The sequence below is a fragment of the Hirundo rustica genome, chromosome 7 (genome assembly GCF_015227805.2).
Source record: "Hirundo rustica isolate bHirRus1 chromosome 7, bHirRus1.pri.v3, whole genome shotgun sequence".
NCBI classification, from domain to species: Eukaryota; Metazoa; Chordata; class Aves; order Passeriformes; family Hirundinidae; genus Hirundo; species Hirundo rustica.
Window position 1 is genome coordinate 21,736,097 of NC_053456.1, and position 14,968 is coordinate 21,751,064.

The 14,968-nt window shown below is 37.1% G+C and overlaps 1 protein-coding gene across 5 annotated transcripts in view; it reads right to left on the reverse strand.

Moving 5' to 3' along the window:
* Window positions 1-4,773: 4,773 nt before the first annotated feature.
* The window catches only part of LNPK (lunapark, ER junction formation factor), a 50,977-nt gene continuing 40,782 nt past the window's right edge, over window positions 4,774-14,968 (reverse strand). For 3 of the 5 annotated variants that reach the window (XM_040070073.2, XM_040070072.2, XM_040070074.1), the window contains exon 13: window positions 10,994-11,951. In XM_040070073.2, the coding sequence (XP_039926007.1) occupies window positions 11,755-11,951 (197 nt within the window). In that variant the 3' untranslated portion in view covers window positions 10,994-11,754. Of the gene's footprint in view, window positions 5,329-10,993; window positions 11,952-14,968 lie in introns of those variants that run through there. The other 2 variants (XR_005701715.2, XR_005701714.2) reach the window with 2 other exon arrangements.

Sequence of the window (14,968 nt, forward strand, 5' to 3'; positions counted from 1 at the left end):
TTCCATCTCAGCTATTACGTCAGTGATGGAAGTTAGAGTGGCAGCAGCATCCTTCAACTGAAGAGTGAATTTCTGAAAGCCACAATACTTGGAGGAACTTCCCTTCAGCCTCAGTGTGGCAGCCTTTGGCAGAACCTGAAGAAAGCAACAGCCAGGCAAAACCACACATCTGCCCTTGACACACCCTGACCAGAGGTGGAAGCAGCACCTGTGGAAGGATCTTCTAACTACTAAGCCAAGTTTTCAGTGCAGCAGTACTGGCTCAGGGGGAAATCTCAGAGCTTGAACCAGAGTACACTATTCCAAATATGGAGCTGGTTGCTCCACTGTAAATAGGAATTTTCAGCTACTTAACACATATCAGTAAGTGTTTAGCAATTGAGCTTTTTGATATCCCATATTTTTTATCAGGCTACCTTCTAAGCCCCACAGCAAAGATAATGGAGAATCAGCATTAGTTTCTCCAAGGGAAGGCAAAAGAGAACAAGATAATTCTTGTACATTTGGTATGCATATTTTTGGGAGTTATACAACTTCAGTTTTGCAAAGCAATTTTCTGAATTTTCACTGACAAACAAATCTGATCTGAAAAAATCTTACATCAGCAGGGTTCGTTTGCAGATGTTATTTGTGCCATTTATTTATCAAAAATAACTAGAAAACGTTTTTAAAACATCATTCCGGACTGTACAAATAGGAATGTGACATGAGCTGTCTATTTTACTTATACTGTTTTACTCCTTCGTATTCTGAGCAAACAGAGAGGCTATTTTCCCCAGGGGTTCAAGAGGGCATACTATTTCATTTCTTCAGAAAATTGTTTCTCTGGATTTCAATCTTTTTAGCTAGATATGACAAAATATAATATCAAGAACACTTATGCTTTTTATCAGCTCTATTTTCAAAGCATAAATAATAGATCAGTATATATTTAAGTCAGGTGACCAAGTCTTATTTCTGAAATCAAATAAGCATTTTGCAATTTTTAAATGATGCCGTACATTTTCACTACAGCATCATTATACCTTTAAAATGCTTTCAAAAGACTAATTTATAAGCATGAAGTGATTTTGAAGATATTTCACTAGTGTTAATAATATCTCACTCAGGTAGCATTCAATTTTCTGAATCCTTGGGTTAATGAGGCAAATAAATCAAAATTAAATTGGCCTAGGGGAAAAAAAATGAAACAAAATTGCATCTATTACTTTATACATTCTGAGACTCCTTCAGTACTGTTCACAATGGCAAACAATATTCCGGCTCTCAGAATCATTACACTTACTCAGAATCTGAGATTAATCTCACAATCTGAGATTTAAAATCAAACAAATCAGACTTCATGACTAGACAAACATAACGCCTTATTATGATGTATCAGGAGTATTCACAGGATGCTGTGCACAGTCTTAGCCAAGTACTTTCCATTAAGCATCCATAATTTCAGCTGCCTACCATTTCTTCAATAATTCAACCAATTCCTTCCAGGAGGATTTTACCATTGCAAACTGGTCTTTTCTTTTAAGATAAGCCTTAAAAAGAAAATATATTTTGCAACCAGACTATCATTCACCATTTTTTAAAAAGCCCCAAAATCACACAGATGTAGGCAAATTGCTGAAACAAACAAAAATCCTAGCATTTTGGAAAAATAAATACTTCCAGTCATACTGCTATAGTAGGAATCGTAGAAAAAAATATTACCTTCACCCCTTTGTCTAAAATATGAGAGAAAGGAAATATTTTATAGACACTACAAAAAGGATCCTACTTGTTGGGGAATACCAGTTGTCAGCTCTTTTTCAAAAGCGGTTAATAACATACAACAGAGAAAACTAAAGAGGCCAAAGTTGTTACCGGAAGTAATAAATTCAGCATGAGCAAATAAAAATCAACAAATATTGCCACACAGTGAGCAGTTGCCATTGTTATCCTCTTACTACTTGAAGTCAAGTAGCACTGCTCTACCCAGTCACCTACCTGCACAGGGCATCCTTTCAGCCTAAGGAACTTACTATGAACATGGAGCCCCAGCTGACAAACAAACCTCCCACTGAGCTGTCATCACCTGCTAAGTCAGCAGCATAGACTCAAGACTTCCATATATACAGTATTTACATGTTATAACTGCAGAAAAGAAGGTTGGGTAGGTTTTTTTCCGAAGTAAATTGCTACTGACTATTAACAGTTAAAATTTAATGGCAGTAAAAAAAACCCAACAGCTCTACTTTTTTGCGTATTTTAAAGGAGTTAAAGCCCTTAAGTGGCACAGGCCGAAAGCAACAAGAAACAGAACAAAAACATGTTTGCATATTGTCCCCCAGTAGCACCTTCCTTGTGGCTTTGCAGAACAATTTATATGGTCAAGAACTTGCTTAGGAGCAAGTTATACGGTGATCTAATAAATTTGTTTTGATTTTACTCCCTGGGGACAAACACTGCCACAATAGCTACTTGCTAGAAAACAGAGAGCAGAAATAGACACCCTTCCATTGCACTAGAAAAATGTTTAGTTTTATCAATCTGTAACAAGTGCATATGTACAGCAAAGAAACAGCCTCCAAAGACAGGAATTCAAAGACAAAGCCAGCCTAGCAAAAGCAGCCCTCTGCTCAGGGAAGGTTTGGAAGGGAGGGTCCCCATTCAGTCCCTATTCCACATCAGCCCCAGGGGGGAGCTGCCTGCCACACCCCAGGGTGGCCAAATGGTACTGGGGACTGGGGGTTTACATTTTTGACAGCTTAAAGAAAGCCATTCCAAAAGCTGTTGATTTCACCTCAATACAGAATAAAAGAAGCACTTCCCCAGCTCCTGAATTAAAGTTCAGTGCCTAACTCAGGCACAGCAACACTGCTCTGCTTGGCTGCTGAGGCAGGTATTTCACAAGAACATGAAGTTCCACTTCAAATTATTCCTTCGAATTTAGCTTGTGACAGACAACACAGAGTCACCTTTCACCGGTTACTCAACTGCTTGCTCAGAATGACACAGTAATTTTATCCTGATTCTTAGTCCACAGAATAGAAACCACAAGTGCTATCAGTCCTCTCAAGGCCTTATACTCTTTGGCAAGGAGTCTTGATTTGTGTTTTTATAGCACTACCAGGTAGGGGTTGTGCACTATAATCATCCCAATAATTTATAACAACAAGAGAAAGAACATCGGGAAATAAACCAAATGCATCTTGATCTGCTCAGGAAGAAGATGAAACATTGCCGAGGCACCTAAAAACAGCCTCTTAAATCAGATGTGTGATGCACGTCTGAGATGCTCTGATGTTCTGAAAGGCACTTAAAAGCATGTAAACTTGCATTATTACCATACATGTAACCAACTCAGGAATATTATCATGGGAGCACATGAACAACAGTGACATGTCAACTGACTGCAGGATCAGGCTTTCACCATAAATTAGAATATGAAATTTAGATTACATTAGAACACAACAAAAATGTTTAAAGAAACTCTCAGAAAAATAGTATTGCAAAAACCAATGGCACCACACTCCTTTCTACCACTAAAACGTTAATTTAAAAGCCGAGATTAATTTGAAAACATTCACCTGTAAATCAGAAAGTCCCCAGAGATTCATTTCTGCACTTACACCATTTGCAAAAAACATTTAACTTAAAGGCATCCCTTTTTTCCTGAAATAATTGCTTGCAAGATGATAACTAAAACACTATCTGAAGTGTAGTAAAGGTAATTGCTGCACTTACTGCTCGTGTCATGTTGATGTATTACTACGTACCAAAGGTCACAGTTCTGTACTCATACATTATCAAATTTGAAAGAGCAATATTCGAATCTGACCAACCTTTAAACTGCCTAGAATCTGTGTGAAAATGGATGTGGGCTAACTTGGATTTAAAAAAAACCAACAAAACAAAAACGAACCCACGTTTCGGAAGCTGAGGGGTCAATCAAGCCAGACTGACAGGGTTATGTGTCACTTCTGTGCATCCAATACCCTCTTAGATTATCAATGAGGTGCAGGGCACCGATCACAAGCTAAAGCACCTGTGCTAATGAAAATGAAACAGTCTGAAAACATTAGGTAATACATGCCTGTGACACAGGGCAGTACCTTGTGGACAATAATAGAAGAATAAGGACATAAATCACCATTTAGATACAATAAAACCTGCAATGCCCACCCTGAAACATCTATGGAATCGTGGGCCAAAGTCAGCATCCTCACAACTCCCCAATTCTCTCTGAAGCTGCCACATATTTTCGATCCTGAGTCAAGGCAGGTTTTCCCTGCCTCTGCTTCAGCACACACGACATTCTGCATTCCCGTGCCAGCCTGACCTCTGAGGGTGGAGAGCTGGCTGCTCATGCCATGAGCCAGGAATTCTCACAACCGCTTGGAGCACAGACAAATGGGTCTTATCAGAAACTAGTCAACCTTGAACAACCTTCTTCTCCTACATATGCCAGTCCAACTGGGGGCAGGGACTGCACTAAAGAGGCAGGGGCCTCCTCATCCTGATTTGGTAACATATGGGGTCCTTAAAAACACCCAAATAACTACGAAACTCAGGTTGATTGAGTACAGCCAGCACAGAAGGGACTATTAAAGAGAATTATAACCTTAAATCATCAATTAAGCTCAGGTAAATAAATAGCCTTTTCATAAGCGGTTTTTTCCTTGAGAATTTACATACACAGAAAAGACATATATTCAAAAGCATATATTCAAACAACAAGCGATGCAATTTAATTTCATATGCTTTAAAATTTGCTCCATTTGGTAAAATAGTAAATTTCAAAAGGGGAGCACAAGTTCAAATATTTTCTCAAATACAAGCAGAAAAGCTAAGAGAAATTTCAGGAAGTCTATTAGAGCCTAAGAATTCACACTAATTAAGGTTTTTGCCATTGATTTTAATGGAATTTCAACTGCAGGTGATGAATAGTCAAAGCTACAGCTAGGATTAAAATTATACTTCTGATTAAAGATAATATTTATAGTACATAAACATACATACCCTTTACTAATGGAACAAGGCTATCACAATAGCATCTATAAATATACAGGATCTCCTGTTTAAATAAAAGCTCAATATACAAAAAACACAAGTACAAACATTCCTAAAGAAATAACAACTTTCACATTTCCTTTAAAACATAATTCAAAATAGTTTTCTTAAAATAAATTTTCTTGGTTGTTTTGTAAAATGTTTTTGAGTGCTGAACAAGTCAAAATTAAGTTTCGTCAACTGAGCAGAACTCCTTGAAGTGATGCAAGGAATTAGAGGGCAGACCACTTGAGAAGAGCTGGAAGGTCTTTGTTGCTTGAGTTTTCTACAAATCCAGCTTCTCTATTTTCATTGAGGCAGCAAAATGGAGAGAAAAAGAGAGAAAGAATGATTATTTTAATATAAGTTGCAAATTTAGAGATGACTTTGAATTTACAAATTGAACACCCAAAACTGTCAGCTCTCCAATATCTGCACCCCTTGTTTTCTCCTACATCTGATTATCTCGGGATTTTGCTGCTTGTATTCCCCTCTGGCAGTTGCAATCTCCCTTCTGCAAATTATTTCTGTCACACAACAAAAGGAGAATACACGATTTCACAGTGGCAAAGGCTTACGAAGCCCTCCTGAAAAACATTAGTGAATGTTCACTAAAAATCACTAGCAATGCAATGCTACAAATACAGTGGCAGTCCTGAAATAGGTTTATTCCCACAGTGACTACTGTGAGAAATCACCAGTATTACAAGACTTGGTCAGGACATCCCCTTCTAACCAAAAATTTAAGTCATGATCAAATTGATTTTATGCAGCCTTGAAAGTTATACTATGATACAGTGCTTTAGATTTCTCACTGTTGCAAAGTTAAATAATCTATCGAGAATCTTTGAAGTGTTTGCTTTAATCTCAAAACCCCATGGTTTGGGAACAAATTATTGTATAATCAATACATTTCATTTTAAAGCCCTTCTCACTATCCTGCCTATCATATACTTCTCGAGGTGTTATTCTTCATAGAATCACAGAATCGTTATTCTTTCAGAGAAAAGATTGAATGTGACCTGACAAGACCCCAAAGAGGTCCACAAATCAAAAGCAATGGTGAAGTCAAATTTCTTGAGACTTGTGATCTTAAAGGACAATTCAATTCCTTATTTTTTAAAATGCTGGAGGGTAGCAGTTCCTACTGTTAAACACTATTGGAGCTTATCCTGTTTGTTGTGTAAACAAACCTCTAGTAAAAACCCAAGGCTAAGACATTCCCACCTAATCAGGATGCCGCTCTTCCTCCAAACACTGAAAATCCAAAGCAGGAAGTACACTGAATTTCAGACTACCAAACAATCTCAACTAGGACACATTTCTGATGGAAGTTTACAGTTTGTCCTCTGACAGAAACTCTGGTGCATTACTACACACCAGGACCTGGAGCCACCAACTCTATGCCAGTCAACCCCAGCAGCTGAAATTCCTCGCCTTCATCACTTTCACAAACCTGAGACAGATGAACTCCACCTAAAGGCTACACCATGGAAGAGAGGAGCACTGCCAAAGACCAGTAATCATTTCACATACATTTTCCTGTCAGTGAATCAAAACTTTCTGACAACCACCAAAACTCTGTCAACTCATATACTGCCATTAAGTACATTCTTAAGTAATTATAAGAAATCACATGCCACCAATCAAACACAATCCACTGGTCATGGAGCAATCTTTTATTGCTCTCTCTCAATCTCCACCTTCATTTTAAATCTAATCCCTCCTGCAAGGCTATTTGTCTAAATTATTAGGAATTTCCAAATTTCCAGTCTTTATACCTGGAAAACTTACTCTCCTCCTAATGTTTATGCATTTGATGTATCTGCAGCCTTTTTTAAAATTAGCCTGTATTAGGGATATGTTTTCTGTACAGTCTCCTTCAGAGGCTCACTACATCAGCAATCCAGACAGGGCTGCATTTTACCAGTTCTAGAAGGGAACTGTAACATGAGACGCTGACATCTGAGGCATTAACCACATGACTGGATAGGAAAGAACCTCTTAGAGAGATTAGGGAAAAAAAACAAACTAAGCCAAAACCAGTCTGTAAGACGCATAAGGAAATGAAGGCCTAATGATTTGAGAACACGCAGTGAACTGGTCAAATGATTATTTGCCAAAGATACAAAATGAATCTTCAAGGTTATTGTTCTAGTGCAGACAGGACAGGACATCCCTTACCCCACAGTTCTCCTCACTGTAGAATATCTGACAAAATCTCACTCTAGAAACAGAATAAATAAGGAGAAGCAGCTTATTTTAAACTCCCTTTACATCCACTTTACATCCACTTTTACCAAATGTGTTTACTTTACAAAAATTGAAGACTTAAGTTTTTAATAGCAGACTTAGCTATTGAATAATGAGTTTCCTCTAGCCTACTCACTCCTCCAGCACAACAAATCCACAAGTGCAAAAACACTGCTAAGTTCAGAACCACATACCAACAAAGAAGTGTTTCTCCCAATCTTTGAAGGTAAAAAGTCTCTCATGATAGCTAAACAGCTTTTTTCTACCAAGTTATTGTCACATGCTTATTCTGGAATCAACTCTAAAAAGCGAACAAACTTCTCCAATATGATTCCTTGTCAATTGCATCCTTATTATTTCTGAGGTAAGAACATGATATTAACCTGAGTTAGGTACTGCCATGTGGTAACAGCCAAATCCTACTATGTTTTCTGAAAAAAATCTCTTCAAGCTCATCTTTTTTACCTCTTGATTAAGACTTTGTTCTACAAGAACAGAACATCCCTTCCCTCCTCCCAATATTTCACTCTATCATTCTTTTAAGTCCTTCCATTGCTTTTTACACATGCACCGCATGGTGTACAATCTTCTTGACTTTAAGGCAACCATACCCACCCTTAGTTACTTGCTTTTGATTATCTCCAGAGCATTCCTAAACCACCAGCTTTTGCATTATCTTCATTTGCCATTCCTCAGGAACTTCTTTCTCCTGCACAGCAGCTTGCAGGTTACTTGAGAAATTGTCATACCGAGATGCCACTAAATGTTTTAATTCTGTCAAAATGTCCAAGAGCAATTCCACCTCCAAATGTTCTCCTTTAGAAGTATTAGAATTTTAAATATAGTCGCCTCTTTTTACTCACTTCTAAAGTAAAATTTAAACTTGACCACCTTATTTTAATCTATTTTGAACTAGAACACTCATTTGTCTTCTGTGGAAGTTTTTACATAGCTGAGATAACTCCTCCCTAATTTATAAACAGTAAGTGAATAAAGGACATTTCTGCAGTTATTCACAATATTCCAGAGCGAAGAAATACACTGCACCAACAAGCTTGCTATTACTACTTCACTACCCCACTCAATTTTGCCTTTCATCCTGGCCACAGAAAGAAAGGGGGCTCCTATGACATCATAAAGCCCGGTCCTGTGAGAAACCTCAGTACTTTTGAAAAAATTGAGATTCGAGTATGTGCCAAGAAGTCAGAAGACAGCAAAACATGGAACCACAGTACTTCTGTATTATTTTTCCCCTCTCCTTTCTTCCATGTCCTCATTATTAAGAATCAAAAGGCAACTGGATTAAATATGACATTTTCTGTACTTTTTTGTCTACATACTCCTAGTTCCCAGGTTTTTTTAATGTTACATGACTAAGTGTGGTCACTGCTGTTCATTTACAGGTATTTTTGGATTCAATTCCTGTTGGACAGGTGCCTTTTACTACTGCCACACTTACAGTACACAGAAGCCAAGAAGCAACTGCTGCAGAAACAGAATCCTCTTCCCATATTCGTATCAGGACTGGGCCACCCACACTTGGCAGGAGTAACACATGAACGCTTACTGTAAATTGAAAAAAACCTCAGTCCATAATGGTAATATGTATCATCATGAGCCTGAATTCACCCACAGATTAACCCTATGCCCTCATTTATTAGAGCTGCTTTAAAACCCTGAAAAATTAGAAAGTTAAAAATAGATTTTTCTCCACCAAAATTCTAGGACATCCTAAACATAATCTTCAAGCCTTCTGAAGCAGTTAATGGAAACGACTGCTCAGACACTTTTTTTAAGTATGAAACTCTTTCAGGACAATTCTATCATGCACTTAGAACAGACTTAAATCTTCCTGTGCTCAAGTTATAGGTATCTTTAGGTCACAAAGCAGGTTTTAACATTCTAAAAAGTATTTGTTTATACATCAGGCCAACTGTCTCTACTTGATCTTTCAGTGACTTATGAAACAAAAAGTACCAATCACTTCTGTGGAAAGTTGCTCATGTCACATTTAAGAATCTTGGGAGAATACCCCATCCTCCTCCAAATGCTGTGTCTCCTTTTTCAAAACAAAGTTCATATTCCCAAAATCCTAAGAAACTTCAGTTTCTTTGGGAAAAGCAAGACGTGAAAATATACATGTCCCAGGCTAATGAAAACATTTTTAATACATAGATCCAATATGAACAGTTTTCTCAGTCAATTCTATAGGTATTACATGCATTACAGCTCAGCCACTGCTTGTCATAGAAAGGACCTGAAATTATTCTACAAAAGACCAGACACTTTGGATGCACATTTTTAAAAGGAACTAATATCTGCGCCTAGAATAACCTTAAGTTCTGAACTGACAGTAATTCATGCCTTCATCTCCTATATGATGGATCAGGATATCAAATTTTACTTGGTTTTAGCACTTATAATGTAAGTACATCCAACAATTTACTGTGCTGAATTACTCACATGGTCTGTGATTTTTTTTCTCTCCAAAGAAATAAGCCTTTAAGCAGATAAATCAGTGAAGCACAAAATGCAGTGTAGAGATTAGCAACTTACAAAATAACAAGTAAGCTTTGCCACCTTTCAGGCAAAATTATTTCCATTTTAAATAAATTATGTAATCTAAAATACATTCTCTAAAAAAGTATTAAAAAATTAATTCCGCTATCACTTTGTACCCTGTACTTTTCTGATACTGTAAAACATGTTCTGAAAAGGGACTGTTTCCTTTGTATTCCCAAGATAGTCACAAACAAAACACTTACTTACTAATTGTTTGTATAAGTATACACAAACCTATGAGTACTCCTTCAATCACATGCCTATGTTCCATCTATTAAGACTACTAATTAAAATATTAGTTGCAATTTACATAGTGAAGCAGAAAAAAAAAAAAAATCTTCCTTAATCTAAATACAGACCACACTTGATTCTGACTGATGCAAGGCCGAGCTTCTAAACTATCTCCAAAGAATCAGAAAATAAAGCATGTATTTGAAAAAGAAAATTAAACATTGTTGCTCATGTAATAATTATGTTTTGTATAAAGACATGGATACTACGGTCATATTTAGAAACATGCTTTTCTTGTAGAGGACTCAAACTACTAAGAAGGAGGGATTTTGTTATCTTTACAGTGTAAAAACCATTTCCCTTTGGAACCAAGGCATTAGATTAAAAATGTTTTTGAAATTTTCCTTCTCCCTGTAGTGATGTACACAACACTGCATACAACAGAACTTTTATCAGAAGTATTACTAAATCAACCAAGTCACACATGTTCAGCACTTATTTCTAAAAAATCTGACTGACTTAAGTACCTCACAGACACCAGAAAACTTTTAATCCAATATCCCAGCTATTACTTTTAACAGGAAACACACAACAAGCATCCTCAGCTTAAAAAGCAATGCAATTTTTAAAAAAAAAAAATTATATTTTCAGTAATCCAGCAGCAAATATCCATTGCAATTGTAACATTAAATAGTATCAACAAGCTTTAGGTACAGCTAGAAAAGCCTTTTGGCAAATGCACATGTGCTTCCCCTTTTCATCAGGGATCTGTTTCTAGTCTATCAAAGCCACCTTAGCTACAAATAGACATGCTCCTTTTAAGGTGGCACATTCCTGCTGAGCTTGCACAAAGTAACTGGAGAATAGCTGCATACAAGCAGAACATGAATTCTCTTCAGTTTTAGGAATCACAAAGCAAGTATTGCTGCTAGATGTCTTTATTTTCCTTTAACAAAATACACAAAGGCACAAAATTCACTTATATCTTGTCATTATTGTACAGGTATAAATAGTGCTTTGTATTCAAGTACAATCAAGTGCAGAGACTTTATATTTTATGTAAACACAAAACAGTTTTGCAGTAGGTCCCTCTGGTTCATCTGCAACGCAAACACCAAAGGAGATGCCATTTTTCCAAGTGCCATTTAACTGAATTCTGAATTCTGTCAAAAAGTTAGACAATGAATAATACTAACACCACTGCAATGACACTTCCATATGCTTAAGTCAAATGTCAGATGACGCTTTAGCTTGTAAACATCTGTGTATTAAACATGTACTCAATCCATTTTAACAGCAATAAAAAGCATCTTAAGTTCACTAGACCAAACCTACTAGGTCAGATGCCATCAGTAATTGCTCTTTATGTGTGACAGCTAAAGAGATGTCAAATTGTAAGTCACCTCAGCAAAGCTTGTACTTTGAATGTTTTAAATACACAAACTAAACAAGGGCTACAACTGTTAGACTTCAACCAACTACACATTCTATGTGTTAACTTAAAGAGACATGCTTAATTTACAATACCCACTTTCACACATAGCTTTGACACACTGTGGCAGTTGAGGCAGTTTAAGCCCAAGCAAGATTTTTAAGTGGTACCATTAAAAAAAAGCTCACCTGAAGAGTAACAACAGGCATGAACAAAGCTAAAAACTAGCTACAGAAGGCACTTGAAGTATTTTATTCTGCTTTTATTAAAGATTCTTCATTTTGTTCAGCTGAAGTAGACTCTGAAATAGCCTCTTCAGTTGCTGAAATGTTTTCTGCTTCTTCTTTTTCAACTTCTTCAGCTAGCTTATCATTTAGATGCTCAGAACTTGGTGCTTTATCATCTGTGTTGTTTGTCTCAACGAGCTGGGCCACATCATCTTCAGATTCTGTGAAAAGAAAATTACAGAACAGCTATTTCCAGGAATTAAGAGGCAGCTAATATCCTTAAAAGCAAATGAAACAATCTGCAATTGCATATAGGTTTTGACTAGTAAGTGCATGACATTCTCAGCTCAAAAACTTTGATTTTCCTACGACAATCACAGGTAAAACAATTAAAATTTAAAGGAGAAAAAATACTATGGAAAAGAGTTTAGCTCTGCTCCTACTAAGAAAATACAAAGTATTATTTGCATATGCTCATCCTCAACAGAAGCTTTCTAATCTTGTTTACTAATGTGAGATGTTAGAAACACATGATGGTAATTCAGTTTCTCTGTGTGTGGTAAATGTCAGTTTCACCAGCTGTTTAACATCTTTAATAACGGTTCAATCTGTACACAAACTAAAAAATTCTACTTGATGGAAACTACTTTAAAGGTAAGGAGTCTGATAATCAGGGGAAAAAAAACCCAAATAAATATATCAAACAAGCCAATGAAAATTCTTACATACTCTATCTTTCCAGGGGTAGGTGTAGGAAGGTTGCACAGGAGTGAGTATACTTACTCTTCATCCAGGATGGGAGTTTCTTTGATAACATGCATATTTTTAAGATCAAAAACATTTAAGTACTGCCTCTAAAGAAGTAAATTCTAGCTTCACAACAGGACTTCAGTATCCTATGAGAATTAAGAGTCATATTTTGAAGCAAGCATAAGCACTGAAACACTGAACGTCGTATTGCTCTAAATGACACAAAGGTATTGTAGAATGGTATTGCAGATGGCAGTTGATTTATTGACTACTATTACTCAATACTATACAGTACTAATGCATACAGTACCGTGAAGGCGAACAGTGTGCAAAACTGATGCAAAGTTACTTTCCACATAAAGCTCTACCTAACTAGTTCCAGGCTTCATTTCAGACTCAGAGCAGCCCAGCTTCTCCATCTTTTTCTCAGATTTGATCTTTTATTTTATCAAGTCTGCAGCTGACTCACTCCTCGCTCTCCCAACCACAGGCTGCTCAACCTGCCCTGGCTTCTTGTTCCAAAATTTTTCAACCCTCCTATTTCTGCCCAGGCAAGTTAATGTTCCCAGTTACTTTCCAGGCCACCTCACTCTCTCCTCCTGCTCTTCAATTTCCATCTTGATCCCATCTCTGTCTGTGCTCCATCTTTATCTCCCAACTGTCAAGTTTTCTTTCTGCCTCATCTCTGCATTTTTTTCTTCAGCCTCGAATTCTATGAATAAGTTTGTGCATTTTCCTGTTCCAATTCCTCCACAGTTGAGTTACATTCCTTTGCTGCTGCTCTCCAGGCTAGAGTCAAAGAAAGTAGGGGATGCAAAGAAGAGGCAGCTCTGTGCCCTCTTAACTCATTTGTAGCATAGCCCAAGGTTTACCTATTTACAGAGTTGCAGCTCTCAACTGAGTCATGCCCAGCACTCTGCAGCAGTGACTCATTCCTAGTTTGACAGAGGTAAAGAGGCTGTTTGCTCAGTCTGATCAGAAGGATGCCAAACATTTACACTTTTGATGTAAGACCCAGGAACAATCACAGCTACCAACAGAAGCTTCTAATGGAAAGGAAAAAAACTGATGAAATGCATATTCTAAATATATTCAAAGAAACAGGATGGTGATTTCATTTTTATATTCTACTAAAAGGCATGGAAACACTGCTTATTTAAACAAATTTTCAGGTATTTTATGACTTCTCCCTTCATTATGTTCTTGGTTAAATTTATTGAAACTCCTCAGAATATACAGTAATAGAATTTACACAGAAAATTTCGGGTTCATAATTCAGTCTGAGAAAGTTACAAGAAACTAAAGAGTAGGTCCTTTAAATGAGTAGCCAGGCCATTCAGACTACGTGATGCTAACTCTGACCATAAACATGATCAGTCTTCATTAAAAATACATAGTGATTCCATTTTAAACACAGCAATTAATGGAAAGCTTGCCTAAAGTCAACCTGATTTAAATACTGCATGAATAAAGCCATTGTAAGAGCAGCAGCCAACAAGTGAAAGCTCTGACTATATATAAAGATGACAAAAGAAAATTCAGGTCTCCTTGATGAGGAATACTTAAATCCATCACTTAACCAAAAAATGTAGCTTCACCCACATGATCTTAACAGCAAACACAGCCCTATGCTTGCTGCATATTTAGAGCTGCAACAATGCAACCTTAAAAAGCTTGCTCCTGGCTACAGCATTTTTCCCCCCCCCAATACTCCGGCTTAGTACTTAGCATATGCACCTCACATTCTATGAAGTCAGCCACCCTTCCTCTTGCTGCAGAGTATTTCACTGAGTAACCAGTGAAATCACAATACTGCATCACTATTAAAGTAGAAAATGTCTCTTAAGTGGGAATTCACAAAAACTGAGTAATTGCTCTAAAATATAGCTGACTGTGCTTTGGGACAAGTTTTCTTCACTACTACAGTCCTCTTTAAGATAGATTTTCACGTAGTGCCATTCATCTGAAGTATCTTTAAAGAACATGTGTCTCACAGTAATCTGTTAATGGCTTTGATATCAGAGAAAGCTATTGTAAAGACTTTGAACCAAGTCATAACAGTACAGCATTCCCTGTTTATCACATTAGTTTGCTATTTCTTTGAGCTATACAGCTATGGTATAAATGAACTACAGGTAAGAGCTGTACTCCCCTGTGTTGTCAGCATTGTGAAGACCGTTTCCTGATGTCAATGTTTGTCTACATCTAAGTGAAGACATCCTCCATTCTCGTTATGACAGCAGCTATTTTACTGTGGTGAATAAAAGCCTTCCCCAGAGCTCTACCTCAATGATAGCTTCATACCTTAAACTCACAATCAAGGAATGTCTTCATTTATTAATAAAACCCAACCGCATGTAAGCAGTTACATTTCATGCTGCAGCTGCAGTGGAAAAAGTGATCTACTGAAAATATTTTCTCATTCAGAAGAGATTCCTTTGTGGTGAGTCACAGGCAAGCACCGGCCTCCTCTACATCAACAAGACAT